The sequence below is a fragment of the Callospermophilus lateralis genome, chromosome 7, assembly GCF_048772815.1.
Source record: "Callospermophilus lateralis isolate mCalLat2 chromosome 7, mCalLat2.hap1, whole genome shotgun sequence".
Taxonomy (NCBI): Eukaryota; Metazoa; Chordata; class Mammalia; order Rodentia; family Sciuridae; genus Callospermophilus; species Callospermophilus lateralis.
This window is the reverse complement of record NC_135311.1, coordinates 73,321,740-73,346,151: the sequence shown is the minus strand read 5'-3', so window position 1 is coordinate 73,346,151 and position 24,412 is coordinate 73,321,740. Positions and strand designations below refer to the sequence as shown.

The 24,412-nt window shown below is 32.7% G+C and overlaps 1 protein-coding gene across 10 annotated transcripts in view; it reads right to left on the bottom strand.

Moving 5' to 3' along the window:
• Nucleotides 1–1,479: 1,479 nt before the first annotated feature.
• Nucleotides 1,480–24,412, bottom strand: part of Odf2l (outer dense fiber of sperm tails 2 like) — a 39,734-nt gene continuing 16,801 nt past the window's right edge. For 6 of the 10 annotated variants that reach the window (XM_076863625.1, XM_076863622.1, XM_076863624.1 and 3 more), the window contains 9 exons: nt 24,155–24,264; nt 23,007–23,142; nt 12,703–12,813; nt 10,844–10,948; nt 8,562–8,720; nt 7,067–7,149; nt 6,819–6,981; nt 4,416–4,541; nt 1,480–1,907 (listed from right to left, as the gene is read on the bottom strand). In XM_076863625.1, the coding sequence (XP_076719740.1) occupies nt 1,779–1,907; nt 4,416–4,541; nt 6,819–6,981; nt 7,067–7,149; nt 8,562–8,720; nt 10,844–10,948; nt 12,703–12,813; nt 23,007–23,142; nt 24,155–24,264 (1,122 nt within the window). In that variant the 3' untranslated portion in view covers nt 1,480–1,778. The remainder of the gene's footprint in view (nt 1,908–4,415; nt 4,542–6,818; nt 6,982–7,066; nt 7,150–8,561; nt 8,721–10,843; nt 10,949–12,702; nt 12,814–23,006; nt 23,143–24,154; nt 24,265–24,412) is intronic. The other 4 variants (XM_076863627.1, XM_076863628.1, XM_076863626.1 and 1 more) reach the window with 3 other exon arrangements.

The window sequence follows — 24,412 nt, the reverse complement described above, 5'->3', positions numbered from 1 at the left end:
TTTAATTTTGTTGCATATGGATTTCCAGTTTTCCCAGCACCATTTGTTCAAGATGCTATCCTTTCTCCAGTGCATGTTTTTGGCACCTTTGTCTAAGATAAGATAGTTGTAATTTTGTGGGTTAGTCTCTGTGTCCTCTATTCTGTACCATTGGTCTACCAGTCTGTTTTGGTGCCAATACCATGCTGTTTTTGTTACTACTGCTCTATAGTATAGTTTAAGGTCTGGTACAGCAATGCCACCTGCTTTACTCTTCCTGCTAAGGATTGCTTTAGCTATTCTGGGTCTCTTATGTTTCCAGACAAATTTCATGATTGTTTTTTCTATTTCTATGAGGAATGCCATTAGGATTTTTGATCAGAATTGCATTAAATCTGTATAGTGCTTTTGGTAGTACGGTCATTTTGACAATATTAATTCTACCTATCCAAGAGCAAGGTAGATCTTTCCATCTTCTAAGGTCTTCTTTGATTTCTCTCTTTAGGATTCTGTAGTTTTCATTGTCTAGATCTTTCATAACCCAATCAACAAATGGTCCAACAACCTGAACAGACACTTCTCAGATGAGGATATACAATCAATTAACAAATATATGAAAAAATGCTCATCATCTCTAGCAATCAGAGAAATGCAAATCAAAACTACTCTAAGATATCATCTCACTCCAGTCAGAATGGCAGTTATTAAGAACACAACAATAAGTGTTGGCGAGGATGTGGGGAAAAAGGTACACTCATACATTGCTGATGGGAATGCAAATTGGTGCAGTCAATATGGAAAGCAGTATTGAGATTCCTTGGAAATCTAGGAATGGAACCACCATTTGACCCAGCTGTCCTCTCCTCGGACTATACCCAAAGGACTTAAAAACAGCATACTATAGGGACACAGCCATGTCAATGTTTATAGCAGCACAATTCACAATAGCTAAACTGTGGAGCCAATCTAGATGCCTTCAGTGGATGAATGGATAAAAAAAATGTGGCATATATACACAATGGAATTTTACTCAGCAATAAAAGAGAATAAAATCATGGCATTTGAGGGTAAACGGATGGTGTTGAAGAAGATAAGGCTAAGTGAAGTTAGCCAATCCCCAAAAAACAAATGCCAATGTTTTCTCTGATATAAGGAGGCTGACTCATAGTGGGGTAGGGAGGGGGAACATGGGAGGAATAGATGAATTCTAGATAGGGAAGAGGGGTGAGAGGGAAAGGGAAGGGACAGGGGATTAGCAAGGATGGTGGAATGTGATGGACATCATTATCCAAAGTACATGTATGAAGACATGAACTGGGTATCAACATACTTTATATACAAACAGAGATATGAAAAATTGTGGTATATATGTGTAATACGAATTGTAATGCAAAAAAAGATTACATAAAAATAATTATATCATCCTCAAAAATTAAAATTCAGAATATTTTATTATATTTATATAACATTACAATATAAAACAACTATATACATTATTTGAAATCATGTATTTGGCTCATAATTGGCCAAGATTTATTACAAATTGTAGCTACAGACATCACAAAAAATGATTCTCGTATCTGTGTGTGTCAGGAAAATGTTCTAAAAACTAATATATTAGTTAAGTGAGAATTATCTATAAAAAAGGAAAACTAGTAGCTATCATGTCTTCAAGTTTCAATTAGATAATAAATTATATTTCAAATATCTATTTACAAATCATAACCATTAATATTTTTTTACCTAATCACATTTTAGATTCATAGTGAAAACCTAATGCTGAAAAGAAATTCAATGATTTATCCAAACATTGTTACATAAGAAGTTTTAAGAAACTGTAAATAATTCTTAATACTCTCATTCTGATTCTCTGACTTCTCAAGACTATGTTGCATTTCTTTCAAAGATACTTCTTGATGTTGTGCTTTCTAAATAAAAACAAGAGAGAAATACAAGTCAATAAAAATACCTATATACAATAACTGAATATTCTATTTTTAATTTTTTTAAAAAATTCGCATACCTGATGTATCCATTATTAAATTATCTTAAAAATTAATGATATGGGTTTGTTGTAATGTTCCCAGTATTTGACTAAAGTTACTAATAAGTAGGTTTACGATCTGCTAATTTTTATACCAATAAAAAAGTATAAAATTCTAAGCACAGATTTAGAAATAGCTGAGTTTTTTTCTGTGATTTTCAGGGACATTTGAGTGATCAGTCAAGTATTTATCTTACTTACATACTTTAGCCCCAGCTGGACTATCAACACCTCTCTCATTGGTAACTGTGTCCCAGAGTCTTCTGCAGTGCCCTGTTTACCCTACAGGCCTTTCTTATTTTCTACCCAAGTACTCTGGTGGGGGTGGTGGTGAACGCACAAGTTCCAGGATGGGCTCAGTTGCTTAACCCACTGTAACCCTCCTGAAGCCAGAAATGCCTCTCAAGTCTTATGTATGTCCTAAATCCATTGATAATTTTACATTCTACCCTACAATACAAGTGTGTTGTGTTGCTGTTTTTCTCTCCAAATTGTTGAGTCAAGTTGATGCTTCAAAAGGATTTGTTGCATTTTTTTGTGCAGCTCAGTCTATCAGGTTGCACTGTTGTGAAGGACACAGAAGGTCTCTTTAGAGAAATCTTGGAAACTAGATAGTATCTGTAACCTGTTTTATCTAGAGCATTTTTGGTAAACTGATCTAATTAAAGAATTTTTTTTAAACAACAAAGTTCATTCTGATGGGATAAAATATGAATGTTTAGGCAGAAAAATGGCAAAAATTAGTATGAAAATATGTTCAATGTAATGGAAATGTGTTATGATAGTTTTAAATAAAACTCATTTATTTTGGGGGGGGTTGGGGGGTGGATACTGGGTATTGAACTCAGGGACACTTGACTACCGAGCCACATTCCCAGCACTATTTTGTATTTTATTTAGAGACAGAATCTCACTGAGTTGTTTGGTGACTAGCTATTGCTGAGGCTAGATCTGAACTTTCCATCCTCCTGCCTCAGCCTCCTGATCTGCTGGGATTATAGGTGTGTACCACCATACCAGTCAAAACCTATTTATTAATCTGTTAAACATGCGGTTAAGTGAATGTGTATTACAACAACTAAATCACAGTAGAAATCAACCATATGTGCTTTAATTATTTTAATTTTTCATTTTATACCCTGCCACCCACCAGAGTACTTGGGTAGAAAATAAGAAAAGGCACTGCAGAAGACTTTGGGGACACAGTTACCAATGAGAGAGGTTTTCTGGGTGTCTATAGTCCAGCGGGGGCTAAAGTATGTATATAAGATAAATACTTGACTGATCACTCAACTGTTTCTGAAAATCATGGAACAAAACTCATTTTTCAGCTATTTCTAAATCTGTGCTTAGAATTTTATATTTTTTTACTGGTATAAAATTATCAGATAGTAAACCTACTTATTGGTAGCTTTAGTTAAATACTGGAACATTACAACAAAACCCATCTACCTTAGCTTTATTTTGTCAGAGGCTTTAATTACATAAAGAACATAAACATATTTTACAATATCAGAAACTTCTATGGTGAGTTTAAAAAAAATTTGGAAATAAAGGGAAGGACTGTGCTAAATTAAAAGTGATAAACATTTTATTCTGATTAAATTGTCTTAAAACTTGTGAAAGCAATGAAATTAAACAGGGTATGCCATAATCATTTAATTTTTTAACTTTTTAGGTTTTCTACTTTTTAGACACTTTTTAGACACTTGGAATAAAAAAAACAGTTTTCGTGAAGTCTCTTGCTTCTGGAAAAATAAAGTTGCATTATTCTCTACGTCATTATCAAGTAGTCGGTTAAGTAATTTAAACATGACTAATGCTGGCTTCAAGAGTACCTTATGCCAATTGAGTATTTCATAAATATTCAAGGAAAAACATAAGAAGACTAATTAAACACAGCAGATTGGTATTCTCATTTCATGGGTAAGTGGATCAAAGCATTCATTCATATGCAGATTTAACAATACTGAATATTTACTTAACACCAAATTATACATTTCTAAAATATAATATTCATAGACATAATTATTCAAGACAGATATAAAAATCTAACTTACACTCTAAATTGTGTTTATCTTTAAAAAATGAAAAATTCATATCATGAAGAAAATAAGTAAATGATAACTCTAAGTTTCATTAAGAGCACATGCAGGGGGAGGGCCTGATGAGACCTGGAGCAATGTAATACCTGCTGCCAGGAAGGCAGGACAAATTCTTTGGCATAATGCTGACATTTACATTTTATGTTTTATATTATTTATTTTTAATACTATCAGTAAGATAACAGCCTTGATACCCCTCAATTTGTACTTTAACAATTTAACTAAACTGCATGGTATGAATGTGCTAATTTAGTTTTTACAATATATTAAGTCATAATAATACTTACAGTGTTTATTTTGCAAACAAGTTGGTTTTGTTCTTCATTTTTCTTTCTAAGCTCAGTTTCCAGATCTAATATTTTAGTTTGTAAAGCCCTCTCTCTAGAAGACATTTTCTCTACTTCTTCAGAAACCTATAATTTTTATTAAGAAAGTAAAACAACTAAATGTGCTTTCTTTAAAATGAGATTTAAAGCTGTGACAAGGTTATACTGTACTTTTTTATTCCCAAATAGGTATTGGACAATTAGAAAGTGCTTAAAAACAGTCTATCTTGAAGAAGCACATATAAGTATCTATACTTTTTTCATAAGTATTTGAAAAGTTAGCTTGAGATACAAAAGATTTTTTTGTGTACATTTCTACTGCTTTGTAACTAAGGTAGGTGTTTTCTCCAACCACATATTTTTAATAATATAAGAGCAATTTCTATTTTTAATAGAATTTATATGCACCATGGTGTCTACAGCAGCAGTGGAATACATAAAGTTCTCATGAAATGCTGATTATATTTTTGGATGGATAGAATGGAGGGGAATGTCACACACACACACAGAAATATGCACGTTACACGACTGGCTTTTCATTCATTCACTTAAGTGGCCTGAATTTGAGTTTTCATATTTCTCTCATTGCTTATTTTATCAGAAGGTCTAGCTTAGCTCATCAAAAATTCAGATATATGAAAGGCTTTCTGTAGGAATGTTGAGTCGGAGCCACAAAAATGAGAATGAAAGTCAGGTCCAGTCCAGGAACAAGAAGCTAGTAGGAAGAAGTATCCTCTAACCTAAGGCTGTAGACATGGTTCTAAGTTTTGATGAAAGAAATTACAAACATTTCTTCTGTACAAATGCTAAGGAAGATTTTGACTGAGGGATGCTAGCAGGATCTGAAGCTATGGAGGTAAAGGCCCTACTCCTTGGAGTGGGCTATGGAGATAGGGCAGTGATGGCACTTCACAAGTGTACCGAAACTACAAACAGCCCCACATCCACTGCAGTGGGAGAGAAAGGAGAGGGCAGATACATCTCTAAGGACTTTAAACACTTTTGGGAAGGAATTTGAGAGTACCTATAATTTTCAAGGTTCACTAAGGCTGAATCCAAAATAAAGCTACCTCTTATTTTCATAACAAAGGTTGGTGGGGCTGAGAGATTTGTATTACACTTCTGCCATTGGCAGTACATTTTGATATCTAGCTTTTATTCAACAATGTGCTCCCAAAATCAATTTAAATTGGTTTCTCAGAGTTTAAAAAAATAGACTATATATGTGATACTTGGAAGAGTCACATTTCAAGAATATTAGATTTTATCTGACTTTTATGAAATGAACATTAATGGAATTGAGGAAGACCATGGGTAGAAGTAAGTTTAGAGGAAATGATTCAGAATTTGGGTTTAGACCTCTAAGCCTGAGATGTCCACATTCAACGGAGATGCCAAGTAAGTAGTAGAATATGTGAGTCTAGATTTCAGTGGGTGGACAAGTGCTAGCTGGAGATACACATCTAAGAATCATCAGGATACAGATAATCACTTTTTAGCCTTACTTATGAAGAAATGCATAACCCCATTTTACTGGTTAAGAAAACTAAAGTTCAGAGAAGTGAACATTGTCAGTGTACAATGTGTCAGAACCAGCATTTAAACCTAGTTCCTCTTGGAATCCAAAAATTACCATTGTTCTTTCAAGATTCAAACTATTGTTTAAGTGTGAAAAACTCACTTCTCCTTTTGAGACTTTCTGAATCATTCCCTCTCCTTCCAAACTGAGGTAAGCACACCTTCCAGTGTTCCCTGAACCTGCCTGTTATAGTACCTACACATAAAATGGCATTTGAGAGTCAAGTGTTAGTCTCTATAAGTCCTGAGGCTGAAGTGTGCTGAAGCAGAGTGTTCTGAGAACTGAGGTGGGGTTTTCCCACCTTTATCTCTCAAGGACCAGCAGACTGCCTGACACACAGGAAAGCATTAGTTTAGGCAGAATGCTAATCTAAATATAATTTAATTCTTGAATGTATTTATTTATTTATACAACAAATATTTGTCAAAAAGGACTTGAGCTTTACAGATCACCAGATCCTGATTGGAACAAAATTTTTAATTATTTGCCCATTTAACTTGATTTTATATTATTAAAAGAAAATGGGGGGCAGAGTTACACCTTCGAAGTACTTCCTATCTCAGCCTGTTACCCCGCCACACAGCCATTTAAGCTGGTGGAGTAACCCTGGACCAATGATATATGTTTTTCTTCAAAGGAAAAATGGGTAAAGAACAAAAATACAATTGTTCCCTTTACCCTGTCATCAGGATAAAGACAAGTCTGGCAACAGGAAATACTAACTATTTAAAAAGAGGACTCTTTGGAAAACTAATTAAAATGATTATAAATAAGGACATCTGTACCTTATGTCTTCCTTCTTCTAAAACAGCTTCCAGTTGCCTGGCCAGTGCTGTGTATTCTGCAGATTTCTCTTTCAACATCAGATTGCTGTGCTTAAGGCACTCTTCTTGGTTTGCCAGCTTCTTCTCAAGCTCTTTATTCTCTGCATCCATCTGTTCTAATTTTCTTTTTACAGAAAATATATATTTTTAAATTATAGAGTTCAGGAAAAAAAAATGCAACACCAATTTTAAGTCAATTTAATACCTACTGTTTAAGGTTTTCACACTTCAACTGAATTAGATAATTTTCCTCCTCCAGAGAAAGCTTTAGAAGACTGTGATTTTCATCAATCTAGAAGAAAAAAAAAAATGCTTTCTTGGTTATTTTCTTTATAATCAACTACCAAAGAAATCTAAATATTTTATTGTTAAAACAAAAAGCAAGATATATAAAATTATTATTACTTCTATACAGAAAGACACTAAGAAATGTTACATTACGAAAATACAAATTCTTAAATTCCTGAATAGGTTTAAAACAAACAAACAAACAAAAACAATATGTACATAATAGGGAAAAAAAATCAACTGAAAATTTTCTGGTTGATAGCAATTAAAATATGGGAAAATTACACAGTATTAATTTACTTAATTAATTGTTACTTAGTTTCTCTTATGTTTTATATTTCATTTAACGATGCTGATAATTTATTACCTGTAAATTTGTAACTGTAAGTAAAAACCATACTCTTCTGAGAAGCAAAATAAATCAAATATACACATGCCCATGCCGAGATAGAATATCTTCCAAGCTGTGGCTCAGTAGTATACAAGCTTGCCTAGCCACGGGTGAGGCCCTGAGTTCCATGCCCAATACCATAAAAATAAATAAATATTAAAAAATTTAAAAAAATTCTTCCCATTGTTTCAAAGGCGGATTTAAGTAGCTTAAAAAGCTTTGAAAATTAAAAAAAAAAATCTTTTCTCATAATTTCAACTAGTAATTTAGGTTAAATAAATATAATTTAACATTTTCCTAGAAAAATCTCTTCTCAGGAATTTAAGTTCACAAAATATTGTCTGCATGTTTTAATAAACAGGATGCATTTCATTTCAAAATGAAAATATACAGTTGGAAGACAGAATGAATTCTTCCTATAACTATATTGCAAGGGGAAAAAAAGACTTGCTACCATCCTTGGATGTGCTTCTTTGAAAAAAAAAAATAATCCATTCAAAAATACTTGAGAGCTTTTATGTGTGAGGCACTGAGCTAGGAAATGGCTGTGTGATTATAAAAAGGACACACTTGATCCCTGTTCTGATTGGTTAAAAAGTATGGAAAAAATAAAAGAATGAAAACAATGCCAATAAATGTAATGCACAATTCTACTCAAAAGCATGATAATTTAAAGGTAAATTACAATCATTTAAAGGTAAATTACAATAATTCACCTTATCCTGATACCAAGAAACATTTACATTAGCACAGCTTTGCTCTTGCCCTCATGTAATTACTATATCCGCCAATATCTAAATATAGATTTGCACTAATAGCCTAAGTTACTGATTTTTAATTACGAATTTGTTACCATAAAGCACTAAAAGTACAGCATATAACATAATATTATGGTATTTCATGAAAACATTTTATCATCAGAGGCAGATGGAAATGAAAAATCAGCCCCTGACATGAGTGCCCTCAACTGGTGAATTCACTCCAAGTGTTCCTTTAACACATCTTGCAAAACAAACGCTGGACACCTGGCCCTGAAGCTCCCTAAGGATGTGTGCCTGGTCTGCACATTTCGCCTTGCAGTGCTGCAGGCTCTCCTGAGACTCCTGAAGCCTCCGTTCAGCTGCCGTCAAGGAATCACGGATATGCTCTACCTCCTTCAGATGAGACTCCATCTGGCCTCTCATCTGAGTGCGGCATTAGGAGAAATAAGTGCAAGATCATACATTTAGCATTAATATTCTTATTATTTTAAATGCTAGATAAATGTTATATAATAAGTATTTTAGGTATAATGGTTTTAAACAACAATATTTAAACAAAATAAGTATGAACAAATATTAATTTAGATTCTGCTACATAAGAACATAAAATTAAAAAGTGGATTGGCCCTTTATTAATTTCCAAAAGGTTTGTTAAGAAAATAAATATGATATTAGCTTGAGAAGAGGGTGTTTAAACTACTTAGGAAAGCAAACTTTTTGACATCTGTCATTTTGTGCATAGATGTTAATATTAGTAAAATTGGTATACTACTTTTCTATTTTCTACCATCAGCCTATCAAGTAATTGTCATTTTCAGTCATTCAATCTTATAACTCAGATATTTAACTAAAAGAGAGCAACCCTGGTTCACTCATCATGGCTCAAATTGGTGGGTTTACTGTATGTTACTTCAAGACAATATGAGCTTCCACTTGACTTATTTGATCATGGTTACAATGAACATATTTCTCTGATTTCATCTGTGTTATATTAACCCCAATCTATATTAAAACCTGCATCCTATAGTTCTTCTCTGAAGCACTTTTGTGGACAGGTGACTCAAAACAATCTTTAAAATGCTCATACTGGGCTGGGGATGTGGCTCAAGCGGTAGCGTGCTCGCCTTGCATGCGTGCAGCCCAGGTTCGATCCTCAGCACCACATACAAACAAAGACGTTGTGTCCACCAAAAAATAAAAAATAAATATTAAAATTCTCTCTCCCTCTCTCTCTCTCTCTCTCGGAGGGAGAGGCTTTTAAAAATAAATAAATAAAATGCTCATATTGTTAATTATTTAAAAAAATAGCCAGATTTGCTATTTAGTGTGCTCATAAGGAGGAAAACCACGAGTACGACTCTTTCCCTGAGAAAGGGAACATCTATATCCTTTATGCAGCATCTGGCAGCCTTGATTACAAAAGATGAAAACATAAAAAAAAGCACACTCTATATCCCCAAAACACCTAAGATCCAAGAGGAAACTTAGTTGAAAAGGAAAAAGAATATTTAATTTAAAAACAAAATTACTTTTGTGGTTGCAGATCAGTAACTAAAAAAAAAAGAAAAAAGCAGTAGCTGAAAAAACACAAGCTTCTGCCCTCTGTGCCCTTGAACACAGATTTTTAAAATAGACTTCTTACAATGCTGCCTAGCTGAAGAGGAAACATTTTCATTGGAAATATCTCCTGAGAAGGAGACCAAAAGACATAAATGCTGTCTGCTAAAAATAGATGAAAAATAATTTTAAGAAACTGGTAAGTTGAGCATTGGATGGGTTACTATCCATTACCTCTGTTTAACACAGTTTGCCAGATCTGGCTTATTTCTTCTTTCCAGTCGTGTCTCATTTGATTGAGAAACCCAAATTTGGGAGCAACCCAGAGAGAAAAACCTTATTACACCCAGCTGGAAATGACCACTAACTCCACAACCTCTCCAACCAGGAGTTACCATCCGACAACTTTCACAGCTTCCTTACCAAAACAACATGAAACTCCAAAAAGGGATGCAGTTTCATTTAAAACTTAGAAATATTCACAAAAACATGTTCACTTGCCAACACTGGCCTTCCCCTATTCTGTTGCAATAGGGCAAATAAAAGGAAATGACGATTTTTTAAAAAAGGTATCATTTTTCTTCAAAAAATGCATTTAGCAGAGAGTATTTACTTTGTAATTTTTTAGACACCAAAAAAAATTATAACCAGAAAAAAAAGTGAGATTAGTTTGCATTTTGTGGGCTGATAAATCTCAATGGTAATCAGATTTTTAAGTTTAAGTCTGATTCTGTATCAGAAAATAATAAACATCTATGCTATTTCTTAAATCTCAAGGAAAAAAGTGAAAAAACATTCACATAAACAAACAACATTTCAAGTCTGGAAGAAACATTACTTCCTCAGGAAAAAAAAACTCCTACAGAGACTGAGAACAGACCATTCCTAGGTAAAAACCACAGAAAACGACCAAAATGAAAGAATTTATATAACATTCACAGAGAAAAAAATATATAAATATTATTTTATAATTCAAATTTTCAAAGTACCTCATCTAATTTTTTATTTTTGTTTTTTGTCATTAGATTATTTTCTTGTAGCAAACTTTCACACCTGCTTTTCACCATTTCAGCCGATTCTTGCAACTTTTGTACCTAAAAATAAAATGCATTATTAGAGTACCATCTGTTATTTAATTATTAGGACTATGGCATGAATAAAAACTAAAAATCTGGATTTTCATATTAAATAAATCATAATTTTCTTACCAATACCCTCAGTATGTTTATCTATCTAATGTTATACCTTCTTTAAATATGAAATTGCCCAATGCTCTACTCTAATCCACAATTCTTTTATGGATTTACCTGTCTTCTTCCCTCAATACTTCTAGTCTCTTCATTTGAACTCTGAAAACTACAGAGATTTTCAGGTAAAAGTTACTTTAAGGTATTAGTCTCCAGTCCAAACCAGCTTTCAATCCAATAATCTCTCCTACCAAATGAAAATCTGCTGAAAAAATAGGTGAGCACTTCAGTAATTAAATTCTATGGTAACTCAGTTATAGTATTCTTGCTGAGGGATTAAATCTGAACAATCAAGTGGAAGACCCAGATGACATTCTCAATAACAGATCCACTGTCTTCATAGACTCCATTCTTTCCTCCTGCCTACAACATTCCAACTGGATGTCTCAACTCCGTTTTACCATCTAATCCATCCAGATGCATGGAACTCCTTTCCACTTACATATACTTTGTCCTACCTTAATCTTTTTTCCCTTTGATTCATTATCTTCTTTCTGTTCTTTTTATTATTATTTTTTAAGGAGGTACCGAGGACCAAACCTAGGACCTTGTATATGCTAGGCAAGTGTTCTACCAGTGACCTACACCCTCAGCCTGTCATTATTCTTTAACTCAAACTCTTTTTTCCAATAAATTCAAGATCTTTATTGAGTCATGAACAGTGGTACAAACCTGTAATCCCAGCAGCTCAGGAGGCTGAGGCAGGAGTATTGCAATTTCAAAGCTCTACTTGGGAACTTAGTGAGGCCCTACGTAATTTAGCAAGACTCTTGTCTCAAAATAAAAAATTAAAAGGATAGGGATGTGGCTCAGTGCGTAAGTGCCCCTGGATTTAATCTCTAATACCAAAAGAAAAAAAAAAAAAAAAAAAGAGAGAGAGAGAACGATCTTTATTGGACCAGTTTGTTATTCATCTTGGAAAAATCTACAAAAGTTTCATTTTTTCCATGAAGCAGAATACTATATTTCCAAAACATAAAGCTTTTCTACAAATTACTATTAAATATGTGCTTTATTTCACATACATTGTCATAAGCTCTTTTCAAGGTCTTTCACATGAATAAATCTGAATTATACTTTTATTAGGAAAGATGAAATGTTGGACATTAATGACCCTAGAAGGGCATCATTATTGTAAGTTGATAACATTAAATATATGAGAAACCAAATATAATCAAGATTAATAAGATTATACATTAAAATTCACATTATTGGGCTGGGTTGTGGCTCAGAGGTAGACGCTTGCCTAGCATGCATGAGGTACTGGGTTCAATCCTCAGTACTACATAAAGTAAAATAAAGACATTGTGTTCACTCATAACTAAAAAATAAAAAAAAAAAATTCACATTCTGCCTATGAATTAATTTTATATTTACTTTTAGGAATATCCAATATACCCACAGGCAGTGTTTGAATTAGGTATTAGCAAATCATCCATCTATAAAAGTATTTGGGACCTTAAGAAACATTTGGGGTATATAATATATCACAAAATAATAGCCCCACCTCTTCATTTCTGTTTATTTAGATCACAAATAAAATATAGTGTTCTAAATTGTCTACTAATTTTAACAAATTTGAAACTAGATGCAGTGGTCACCTGAGTTTTATACACTTCAATAAGGGTTTTCTGTTGGTTTTCTAGTTCTTGTAATTCTAAGAGCTCCTCTTCAACAGAAACAACCTTGTCCTCCAAAGCAGCAAGTGTACCCTAGAAGGAATATATAATAGACTTTATAAGCTATTAGAATACATTTATACTCCAGTGTTACAGAAAATTAAAAGTTATTAAAAAATACTTCATTTATCAACAAAATTAATAAAATAATTATTTTTATTATATAGATTGCCATCCAAAATTTAGGAATTTTGAAAAGTTAGTGACTAATATTTATGAAAAAATTTAATAAGACTTGCATGGGTCACATATTTTTTAAAACTTCTTAAAAATTTATTGACAAAAAGACAGGAATAATTTTGACAAGATAGTTCTTTTTAAATTAATGTAACACTTTATAATTTCAAAAGTATAACAGTTGGGGGGGATATGACAAAATTAATTAAAATTTACATGGAAGATAAATGGGAAATAACAGTACAATTTTTTAAAAGTTGTTCATAGACCTTTATTTCATTTATTTACTTATATGTGGTGCTGAGAATTGAACCCAGTGCCTCACACATGCTAAGCAAGTGCTGTATCACTGAGCCACAATTCCAGCCCACCAGTACAATTTCGACGGGAATACTAAGTGGATAATGTCAATGCTTATTAAATATTAAAATGTGTAAAGAACTAAAATTATTGATATATTATTAATATAAGAATACAGAGGACAGTGAAAAAGAAAAATATACAAAAATTACACTAATTTTGATATGATAAATAAAGTTGAATTTTTAAATCAATATGATAACATAGGTCCGTAAATAAATGAGATGATTATTAGGAACAAAACATGTTAACTACCTGCCTCAGCCCAACACTAAAGAAGCATCAAGTGAGTTGAAGATTAAGCATATTTTTAAAAACCCCAATTTAAACATTTTCCTCAAGATTCAGGCAAAAATGTATTTGATTTTTAGAATGGTAACAACCCTACTGAGCATAAAATCAAAATAAGTTATGAAGAATTGTAAAGATCTGAGATTTTATTCTCCATGAAAGATTACCTACCATTAGCCTATCACAGTTTCATGGATGCTAGCAGAAGACACAAGACTCCTAATCACAGAGAGAGGACTTTATTATTCATAGCAATAAAAGTGGCAAGACTGTCAGCATTTTTATCAGTTTATTGAGCCCCAGATCCCACAGGGCAAAACAAAGATGGCCAGATAACAACTGCATATGCTGTGGAATGTATTACTGGACAACAAACCTGAGTTTGGAAAACCCAAATATCATAGTAGGCAGTAAGTACGCCTGCCCTTTGTTCCGAAGAGAAGCACTGCGATCTTTTAAGGATGTGAATTACACAATTATCTTTGAAAACATGAGAGTGGAAGGAGATGGGATTAGAGAGGTATTTGAAAGCCAGATGGTGATATCATGTAGTTGCTTGCTCTATAAACCGAGATACCATTAGGGAAAGTGTCTGAGCACAACAGTGGCATGGTCTGACAACTGCTACATTGAATGCTGCCTGCAGAGCCCAGGGCAGAAGCAGGGAGAATGGTCAGGATGTCATGGTAATGATGATAATGGTGGCTTGACTTAAGGTAAAGACACTGGTGCTAGTGAGAAGTGACCAAATACTGGATATATCTGAAGATTTGCTGATAGACTGGAAATATGGTATGAGAGAAAGATGAGATAAAGAAAGAAAGGATTGAGATAAGGAAAACCACAGAATGAATGATATGGGGAAATAGCAAAGATTTTCATTTTGGACATGATAACTTTGAGACATCTATGAAATATCCAAATGGAAATGACAAATAGGCAACAGAATTTATGTGTGGAATTCCAAGGCAAGTTCTAGGCTAGAGGTATAAATTGGAGAACTCCCAGCATTTGGATGGTATTTAAGGTTACAAGACTGACATTACCTAATAACTACTAAATGAGATTAACAAATTTGAAGAGATTCATTTTAAAATTAGTACTTTTAATTGCCTACAACTGGAAAAAGTATAGGGATTCTTTTGCCAATTGTAGATATATTTATGATGCAATTTGGAAACATATAACCAGAGTGGTCTTCTATTTTGACCATATAATTTCATTTCTCAAAATTTATTCTAAGAAAACAGGTGTGCAAAAAAGCCAAAGAAACTACATTTTTATTTATAATAGTGAAAAATTATATCACCAAAAGTTATATAAACAATATACAAAATGATATACGCCAAAATATTAACTTCAGTTGTTTTTCACTTGTGAAATCACAAGTGTTTTTAATTTTTTTCCTTTTGTGCCATTCTATTTTTCCAACTATATATAATGAACAAATAAAACTTTATAACCCCTGCAAATAAACTTTGGTTGTTTTTAACAGAGGAGATCGGTAGACCACTGCAGAAATATCAGTAAGCTTCTTGTTTAAAATTTTAAAATCTAAAACTATTCTCAAGTAATTAAGAATAACAATTAAACATCTTATAGATGTAATTAAGAATAACAATTAAACAAATAAAATTAAACATCTAGGCAATTTTCTATTATATGTCAAACATTCCTAGACATTCTCTCTAAACAAAAATCTCAAGAATAATACATTAAAAATACGTGTTTCTGAATTATTAACAGAATATGCCTAAATAAACTTGAACTCAATAACTACTAATTTAAAATTAATTTCATTATCATGTGATTAAAACAGATTTATAATTAACAAAATTTCCTCCTAGTCCTTTCCCTTGGAAGGATATAATAAACAATAATAAGGATAAAGCAACTTAAGTACATTCAACAAATATTGATTGAGCACTGAGGCTATGCTACACCTTCCTTGAGCACCTGTGCACACAAAAAATGGTAGTTTATAAGGACAGATTCATCCTCACTAGGAAGACTTCAGAAGGAAGTGGCATTTGATCTAAGCTTTAAAGGAAAGGGTCATGTATCTAAATAAGTTAAAAAGTCAAGTCATATAAGACTTTCAGAGGTAATTCTTTTTTTTTTTTTTTTTTTTTTTTTTAATCCTGTCCATCCTGCTGCTTGAAACTTGTCTACAAGTTGGAGTTGGTTGGAGTTCTAGAAGCCATTTGAATTATGAAGATAAAAGTCACAGTCCTGGGATGGCACAACAGAGTTAAAAAGAAGTTAAGATCTCCAATGACATATCAACTCTGAACTGTCAAGTATGGACTTCTTTACTTAACAAACATATACTCCCACTTTATTTAAACCACTTTATTTGGTTTTCTGTTAGAGACAGTGAAGTTGATTGAATCTTAGCAAATATAAGACTTGCTGAAATACAAAAGATTCTTTCCTAGAGGTGTTCATGTATTTTGTTTACTGAAGTTTCCATATATTCTAGCAAAGTTCATGTAATTTAGAAGATGAGAGAAATCAAGTTTGAAATTATAAAATATCAGCAAGGTTGTGTGCAGTATTTTTCTTCCTTCCTTCATCCAAATTCTAATCCCTACTATTCCACTAAACTAGCTATGTGATCTTACTGGGTAAAGATTATTAATGTGCTTTATCAGAGAGTACACCCTAGATTAAATAGAATTAAAGAGTCTTCTTTTAGAGACCACATTTGTTTATTTCCCTTCCTTCCCAAGAAAAAGCTAATATAGAAATAATAATGTTTACAAATCCACTTAAAAAGAATGGACCATGAGCCATGAAACAAAAAAATATTTTTGACACTTCTGGAAAACTGTTGACAGATTAATGAAGCAGGAAAGAATACAGCTAAGGAGGAAGCTCATGTACCTGTATAATCTAGAGAGGCACAGTGCTGAGGGCAAGAGTGGAATGTGTGTTAAAAGGATTAATTCAAAGTTTGGGAAGAGAATGATAACCACTACTACCACTAATACCTCTCTGCCATACTCAAGGAGGAATGCCTACAAGGAGGCCTTTACCTCTGAAGAAATAAAAACAATGAAGGTTCTTCTCTAAAGAAACTGAGTTACCTTTCTGAGGAGAACCAGAACAGAAGAATGGTGTTGGTGACCCAGAGTAAAGATGCCTATGGTTATAGCATTATTTTAGGGCTACCAGGGAAACCGCTAGTTCCTCAACAGTGAGAAAGTAAAGTAGTATACTGTCAAGGAACAAAGACTAACCACATATTCAGTTTGGCTTTTAATTGTCTATTTTCTCATTAGTTTTTCTATCGTCTCATTTATAAATTCTTAAGTGTCACCAGATATTTGAATAAAGAGAGCAATATGAAAAAAAAAGACCCCAATTAAAAAAAGTTTCATTTCTTTTTTTTTAAAGTTTCATTTCTTATCTCAATAATTTTTTAGTTAAAAAGAAAAATACATGATCCAGAAGAAAAAACAAATTGGGAAAGTGAAAAAAACTATTCTCATAAGTATTTTCAAATATTTGATGATAAGAACACTCAAAGAACACTAAAAAGACATTCTTGAGCGATGGTACTCACCTACAGTCCTAGATACTAGAAGCTGAGGCACAAGGCATGTTGCCAAAGCCTGGGCAACTCGAAAAGACTACCCCATTTGGAAAAAAAAAAAAGAAAACTTGGAAATTAAAATTTTGTAAGAAAGATAAAAATCAAGGAAATCTCCTAAAACATTAAACAAAAACCAGAGATGTAGAAACAGTACTGATCCAGTAGGAACAACAAATCATCAGTACTATCAGCAGTACATCTAGTAATAGAGACTCAAAAAGATGGAAAGGGGGAAGGGTATTACCAATCAAATAATACAAGAATTTTCCAAAGCAAAAGGATGTTAATCTTTGTATGTACAAGATCAATAAAGTACTTGGCAATGTGGACAAGAAGACAACATACCTAGAAAATGTGTTTGAAATTCCAAAACATCAAGGATAAAGGGATTTTTAAAAAAAACTTCAATTAAAAATGTCACTACCAAAGAAAGAATCAGACTGTCAACAGATTTTCTCCACCAGCAACTCTAGAAGATAAAAAAGCAAAGCCATCAAAGCTTTGAGTAAAAATTCATCTCCCTTTAGGATTCTATAGCTGAAATTATTGACCAAAATGAGGACAGAATAAAGGCATTTTTTAGACATGTAAAAACTTTATGTTTACTTCCCTTTTCTTAAAGGAAAGTTTTAAAAAGGTATATTTCTGAAAAAAATGAGGAATAACAAGAAAGACAACATCAGATCCAGGAAACAGCAGAACCATAATAGCAGCCAAAGTCCAGCACAGCTTCTGGGCAGCAGGCCTGGAGACCAACCCATGAGCATCAAAACAGGAAGACAGAGGGACTCAAGTAGAAGAGTCAAGGGAAAACAGGTTCTTCAGAGAACAGAAACATGATGAGAGTTTCAGGAAAAAACAAGGCTATGATAAGGGCAAAGAGCACAACAAGCAGACATTTGGAAATTCCAGGAAAAATTAAAAAGCCGGAAAAGAAAAAAACTGTAAAGATTATTTGACAGTGTAATTAAAGAACAATTACGTATTCATTGTTGTCTGTGTTTAGAATTAATCCATACAAAGAGAACTTAAGAATACAGGACAAATTGTCAAGATTAACAGTACTGGCAACATAAAAAGAAACTGGGAGGTGAAAAGAGAAAAAAGATGAAGGGAAAAGTAGACATCAGTACCCTTACTAAACAGGAAGTCAATGCATGTAATCTGTTTTGTGTTTCACATCTGTCCAGTGAAGCCCCCCTCCCCCCGCCCCACTGGAAAGCAGAGGAATGATGCCAGTGTGACAAAATAAGTCACTTTTGTTCTATTGCATTTTTTTCCAGCTTATAATAGTCTGCAACATCAAAAAAAAAAAAACATGTGCTGAATTAAAATGCACAAACGCAATTAAACATGCACACACACCTAGAGATGCACTGTACATAAAGCCAATATGCCCCAGGTTCTTCCTCTTCCTTCTGTGGTTATAAACCCTGTCCTGGAAGTGTTTATTGCATTTTGCCCTTATGTTAAGAATTTTGTGTCCCTAACAATCTTTTTTTAAACAATCTTTTTAAAAAATTCTTCTATCAACCCACCTTTATTAAAAAAATAATAATAATAAAGTAAAATAAGTCAATCCCCCCAAACTAAAGGTTAAATGTTCTGATACATGGATGCTAACATACAAAAAAGGGGTAGGAGAACAGAAGTTCTGTGGATTAGACAAAGGGGAATGACAGTAAGGGAGTGGGGATAGGAATAGGAAAGACAGTGGAATGAATCTAACCTGACTTTCCTAAGTAAGTATTTACTGTTTTTATATGAGGAATTTAACATGTCTTTTTTAAGTTGTCTGAGTATTTAGTCATTTTTGTTAGTGCCCTACTAATTAGAAAGTCAATATAAGTGACTAAATTTGATAAAACAAAATACTTATGGTGTATGGTTTAGAGATATACAGATAACCACCAGAAGAGCCCCAAATTGTAACTGTTTAGAGATTTAAAACTAGCTTCTCGAAGAACTGCAAATTAAAACCACTGATATCATTTTTATCTCTCAAATTAGTGAAAGTTATAAACAACAGGTTTTATTTCTAGTGCTGATAAAGTATAGAGAATTAATAACATTGTTAGTGATCTAATTTTTTGAGGAAAAAATGTGGCAAAGCTATCTTTACAAATGTTTATATCCCTTGACCCAGTAATCCCACATGTGGGAATATAAGCTAAAGAAAATACAACAACAACAAAACCTTTATATACAAAAAAAAGAATCAGAGCATTGTTTGTAAAAGTTAAAAAATTGAGAATAATGTAAATGTGATTTAGGGGAATACATATCACAAAGGGAATATATATCACAAAGCAATTACAAAGGATGCTTAGTATTAAGTTTATACTTAATATTAAGTGTAAATATATTACTCTTCTGTAATATATTTTCCATTTTAAATTGAACAAAGCAAGACATATTTAGTGACAACTATGGAATAAAAACAAATTTTACAAAATGTGATTATCTTCAGGATATATGGAATCAATAGTTATTTTGTTCTTTTCCTTCTGTATTTCCATAGTTTCCAAGTTTGCTATAATGAATATGCATTCTTCCCTCAAAAGATAATACTAAATAATGAAGAGTAGAGCTATGCACTAAATAACTGAATTTCTTTTATAAAGAAAATAAGAAATCCATACTACCTAAAACAATGAACTTACAGAATTTTCTGAGAGAAAAATTCTGTTTAGAGAACTTACTAATTCTGAATGTCACTGCTATTAAAAAAAAAGTTAAGTACTTATGTGAGTTATAACTCTGATTTTAAAAAATCTTTCTTTACCAAATGTAGCCAAAATAATGATATTACTAAATAAGCTAAAGATGAAAAAAGCAGAACCTTGCTACTTCCTGTCACATGTATCAGCTAGATTCCTAACACTTCCTCCATTCTTTCCCAAAAGACCACAGGCTGTTACACTGTCAAGCTCAAGTCTTCCTTCAAAAAAATTGAATCTCTCTACTTGGAACAAAATGGCCTTGAGCTTTATGAGCCTGACCTTGACCACTGACTTAAAGGAGACTGAAAATCAAGGTGAGGAAAGATCAATATTATAAACCAACATAGGGAAAGGATCTTTCTGGCCTGGGTACAGTCACCTTTCTGTCATACACAGTAAGTAACCTTTAATTACTATATACTACAGTACCTAAAAAATAGATTGGCCCTAGAAAAATATGCCAAAATCTACAATGGATTAAATTCTCTCTCCAGTACATGATGTTTTAGAGATATGAAGAAAGAAAATTTAGAAAGAGTAAAAGATATTTGATTTGTATCCAAATCCCTTCTGGAAATAATCTTTTAAAATAACAATTATGAAACTTAAAGCATGAAATACCATCATTTTATTAAAGCAATTTTCTTTGGTGATAATTTTTAAATCTTCTATATATTTTCTCATAAACAAATTCATAAAATCAGTCAATTGCATTTTTATGTAATATTTACATAATTCTAAACAGTCAATCATATATTTTTTTCTAAGAAAAAGAAATGAATACATTTATAATGAAAAAAAAATCACTTAGCTCTTTAAAAATGTAAGTTTGGAAGGCACCGTGGCACAAACCTGTAATTCCAGTGACTTGAGAGGCTGAGGCAGGAGGAACAAGTTCCAGAAAGACCTGCTCTCAAAATAAAAATAAAAAGGGCTGGTGGTAGAGTGCCCCTAGTTTCAATCCCTAGTACCACACACACAAAAAACGGTCTTAGTACTACTTCTCTTTTAACATTAAAAATCTTTTCCTCTCCAAGTACCACATAAATTATAATATACATCTTAATACACAAAATAAATCTATATTGCTATATCTATTAGGTAATCTTAAATGCTATAATAAAATTACACTGTTATAAACACAGAAAAACAAGTCTCTCTAGAATGTACTTGTGTTGGATATTATGCTAATATATTATTTATCCTATACACACAAACTTTATTTCATTGTTCAAAATGATTATTTTCTGTCCTCCAAAAGTAGTATTATGAAACTGAAATTCATAGTGCCAGCATCTGGTTACATGCATCTCTTGGTGACTGAGAACTCAACTTCTTATTTCTCAGGAAAGTACAAAAATTTCTTCCCCTTCTCTTCTCTGGTACAAATACAAACCAATTACCCCTTGGATTTGACTCAGTTGGAAAATTCTTTCTGATTATAAAGAAGCCAAGAACATACTTTCTGGTTTCAAACAGACCAGGCTTGAGATTATATTCTAATGTAACCATGACACTTAGCAATAGTCTTACACATTAACGTAATTTTGGATGATTCACTTTATTGCTAAAACTAGAGACTAAATAAATTTTCCTAAAGCTGAGGCAAAGAGATAGTTATTCAACTTCATAAGCTTTATGTTACACTGCTGAATACAATTTAAACATGTATCTGTGTATGTAACTATAAACAATTATATATAGATACATATACAAATGTGTGTGGATGTTGAGAGCCACAGCCGAAGGGGCCCCAGCAAACTTTCAGACTGCCAGCTGATGATTGGCTCACAGCGGCCCCAGCAACATCTAGCTGATTGGCTCCTCTGTGGTGATGCTCATTGGAGATGCTCATTGAGCTGTTTCCCTGCCCTTTCAGACTGCCAGCTGATGATTGGACCTCTTCCCAAAGGAACAGTAGGCTTATTATTGGGATGCAGCTCTTCTACTCTAAAAGGACTTATGATAAGTCCTGGGGTAATTGATTCCGATTATGAAGGTGAAATAAAAATTATAGCCAGTTCTCCAAAGGGTATATCAGTAATTTCACCAGGAGATAGAATAGCACAGTTACTAATAATACCAAGCCTACATGATAAATTTTCCAGTTGTGCTATAGAAAGAGGTTCCAAGGGATTAGGCTCCACAGGTGTAGATTGGCCTATGCTGTCTTTAAATTTAGATTCTCGCCCCATGCTAAAACTAAATATTCAAGGACATGAATTTAATGGGCTACTGGATACAGGTGCAGACCTTAGCATCATCTCTCGTCAAGAATGGCCAAAACACTGGCCATTACAACAAGACACTCAAACGCTTCGAGGCCTAGGAGTGGCGACTAATCCCCATAGAAGTGCAATGGTATTAGATTGGAAGGATCCTGAAGGATGTGAAGGAACTATACAGCCATATGTATTGGATCATCTTCCTATAAATTTATGGGGACGAGATGTCCTAAATCAATTAGGTTTGACATTAACAAATAACATCAACCAAAATGCACCCACTATTATGACTAGACAAGGTTTTAGGAAAGGAAAAAGATTAGAAAAACAAGAACAAGGTATAGCAGCACCAATACAAATAGATCAAGGAACAGACAGACATGGGTTGGATTTTCAGAAAGGGCCACTGAGACAATAAAAATTACTTGGAAATCAGGAAGACCAGTATGGGTTCCTCAGTGGCCCCTGACTAAAGAAAAGATAAAAGCAGCCCATGATCTGGTCAAACAACAATTAGCGGAAGGACATATACAACCTTCGGTATCTCCCCATAATACTCCCATTTTTGTCATCAAAAAGAAATCTGGTAAATGGAGATTATTGCAAGATTTAAGAGCCAATCATCAGCTGGCAGTCTGAAAGTTTGCTGGGGCCCCTTCGGCTGTGGATCTCAACATGTGGATATAGCATATGCATACACACACACACACACACACACACACGACAGATTTAGCAGTTGTCTACTGCAATACTCTAAGAGCCAGAGCAACAAACATGCAGAATCTTCAAGTTACTTCGACTAAGTGAAGTTGTCATTACATAATACACAACAGACAGACACACACTTAGTACCTTCAATTCCTTGTTTTCAAGACTCAGAGTTTCACTTTCATGTTCCATTGAGTGAAGTTTTCTAAGAATATCTTCACATGAATTTTTTCCATGGACTTCCATTTTCTTCAGGTCTTCCAAAAGATTAGTGATTTGCCTTTATAAAATCAATAATATATTTTATAAAAGTTATAAAAGTTTTCATTCAAGTAACATATCTTAAGTGTGTTTCTGAAATGTATATAAATATATGTGCATATATATTTATATACACATGTATATGCACACATACAGACACCCAGGATGCACTGTTTCAAACAGGAAATACACAAAAAAGTTAACAGAACTCAGCAAGGGAGGAAATCTGGAAGTTACTAGGTTACCAGAGTTACTTTGATTAGAATCAACTATCCATTGATGATGCCAATAAAAAATTATACAACAATCTCTCTGTTAGTCAATAAAATGTGTAAACTATCATTCACAGTTATACATATCTGTTTCTCTCATTTGTATATATGTACATAAGCACATACTCTTTTAGGGATAAGTTGAAAGAAAGGATCAAGAAAGACAATGACAACCCATCTTCAGAAGCAAATTATATGTGTTAGTTTTCAATGATAAAAATGAACAGAACACATAGAAAACAAAAATAGTAAAAAAAAAATTTAAGGGTTTGTTATTGTTAGTTTATCAGTAGTAAATTTCAAAGCATAAAATGTATGACTGTTTAGTCATCAATTTTCTGTTATGCATTTAAGTCACTTTAATTAAGGAATAATTTTAGGATTTTCAGAGCATTTGTGTGTTATAAAGTTTGTTATATATTTTTACACATTCTTATTTGAAAAATATTTCCTTTTAAGAAAAAATAGTATTAACATTTACTAAAAATAATATCACATACTCAAATATGAAGTACTAATTAATATGAAGTTAATAAATATGAAGTTCAAAATTATAAAACTGGGACACCAATGCACTTTTTATGATGAGTGATCATTTTTTTTTGTACAGTAAGAAAACTACAGAATTATAACAAAAATAAATCATGTTGCTAACACCTTTACTAAATGAAATACAGAAACATCAAAGAATCAACAACTCAAAAAGAAAGTAAAATGCTGCATACTAAACAGTAAAAAGATTCTAAATTCTTTTCTTACTTTTTCATTGTTTCGATCTGAACTTCCAATTCAGTTTTTTCTATTACAATTTTCTCATAATGATTTTTCCAGGCATTAGAAGCTGAAACCGTTTCAGACAACTTGGCTTCCTAAAAAAATACATAAAATACTCATCTCGTATTTTAAAAGTATTTTGTTAAGAGTCCTATATATATCTTCCAATAAAAGTGTGAAACAATCTTCCAATAAAGTGTGAAACTTTTATTGTTGAAAATTTTAGTGTATAATTTTGAATAC